Source organism: Sitodiplosis mosellana, unplaced genomic scaffold (assembly GCF_009176505.1).
Source record: "Sitodiplosis mosellana isolate CC-2019 unplaced genomic scaffold, AAFC_SMos_1.0 Smas_scaffold_6452, whole genome shotgun sequence".
NCBI classification, from domain to species: Eukaryota; Metazoa; Arthropoda; class Insecta; order Diptera; family Cecidomyiidae; genus Sitodiplosis; species Sitodiplosis mosellana.
In genome coordinates, this window is record NW_022601677.1 from 1 (window position 1) to 1,754 (window position 1,754).

General features: G+C 39.9%; 1 protein-coding gene across 1 annotated transcript; it reads right to left on the minus strand.

Annotated features, from left to right (window-relative positions):
* LOC129579719 (mRNA-capping enzyme-like) lies at positions 1-1,748 on the minus strand. The gene is made up of 5 exons (XM_055469887.1): positions 1,568-1,748; positions 1,299-1,471; positions 1,118-1,218; positions 836-1,029; positions 1-758 (listed from the first exon to the last, which is right to left on the minus strand). Exons 1-5 carry the CDS (start codon positions 1,719-1,721, stop codon positions 652-654), a joined length of 729 nt encoding a protein of 242 aa, XP_055325862.1. The 5' UTR covers positions 1,722-1,748; the 3' UTR covers positions 1-651.
* Between the last annotated feature and the right edge of the window lie 6 nt (positions 1,749-1,754).

Consider the following 1,754-nt stretch of genomic DNA (forward strand, 5'->3'; position numbering starts at 1 on the left):
ATCCCAACGAAAAAAAAAACATTCGTACTATAAAAGAATGAGAAGGTCATGTGGTCGGTTCATTTTTTTTCTTGGCGCCGACCATAAATAACTTATATAAAACAAATGTTACAATATAATAAGCAAAATGATACCGAAAAGATTATTAATATGAACTGTCCGTTCGATAAAGAGGCAAAACACTGTGGCTCTTAAATTCATTCTTTGTAGCTTATCTCATCTCGCTCATCTCCACATTTATTGGTTTTCACCGTGTCTTCGATTTGTTTGAATATCGCTGCGGCTTGTGTCAAAAGGCCGGCACGTTCGATGCCCACTTGAGCTTGCGAATATTTGCAAACGAGCATCATTGATCGGGCTCGTTCTCGTTAACCGCACACATACAAATCGTCTGAGTTACCCTTGCTTCCGACCACACAAATTAAATTTGGTTTCGACTGACGCATTATCATTATGTTTCGATCAAGCAGCCGATGCGTTTCCAATGGAAGTGCATTGGCCATCAAGCGGTAAATGGCTTCGTATAAATTGATACGTGACATGCCCATTTGCTTTGTACCAAATATCAAGTACAAATTGGTCAGGTCCAATTGATACAGTTCCCATTGCGAGAAGTGTGACGATGGTTCGCTAATCCCTTCGTCATCGCAATCATTTGATGTTGCTTCGGCCGCAGTGCTCTGCACTATTTCCTAGCCGCTCAATACTTTTTTCAAGTTTTTCGTATGTCACCGGATTCTGAATACTTTCCCACACCGCTGCAAAGGAGAATTCAAACAAAAATTGAAAATTGACACGAATTAAGCGAGAATCAAACAGGAATATGGAATCGTACCCATGGCCGTTTTGAAGCTGTTTGGGAACGATTTGTCAGTTCTTTCACGCATGAATTTCCATTGATTGTCCTCGAATTTGCACTCGATTATTTTTCCGTCCAATTGCTTAATCTGTGTCGATAATTTTGGGAACTGTGCAAACGGTTGTTCCAGCCCACCAACATATAGATTACCAACCTTCTTCGTTAGGATGCTGCAAATGAAACAACAAAACATGCGGTTAGTTTAATATTTTTTTGAGTTAAACAGGATGCAAAAAGATGGGTTGAATTGGCAATTACCCAGCTCCGCTTTCTGTGCCAATCTTCAATTTGAAGTCAACCGAATTCATGGTCAGTGGTTTCCACTTCAACACCAAATTACATTGGCCTGGAATATAAGCCTGAAACCAAACGAAGAACATGTAAAAGTTTCCCTTTGATCGATTCAATGCTAACATAAATCAATTGATGAATTAATTACTTCGAGGGATGGCTGGAAGATGAGACCGTCTGTTTCATGGCCAAGAGACTCGGTGAATTTTGGCGCGAGCAATTTTTTCGCTGCTATCACATCATAAAATTCTTTGACACGTACACCGAATGGTTCGCGATCTCTGTTGATTAGACAGTGTTGCATTGCTTTGAGGCGAGGAGCTGAAATGATAGTTTTGTAAGTACATTTCCAGATTGGATTCGAATGTTTATCATGGATTATTGGAATTCAGGAAGTGTGGGAAATTCGATTCATACCTATGATATTTTCAGTGATACATTTCAAACGGCTGAACAGTGTTTCCGAGAAAAAGGCGTACTCGATGTAGCTGTCCCCATTGTAGCACACAACATCGTATATCAAATATCTGGGTATAGTTAGACCTGTCTTTTTATCTTTGTCGATTACCATTTCACCGTCGACGAGAGTATCATAAATGTGAGT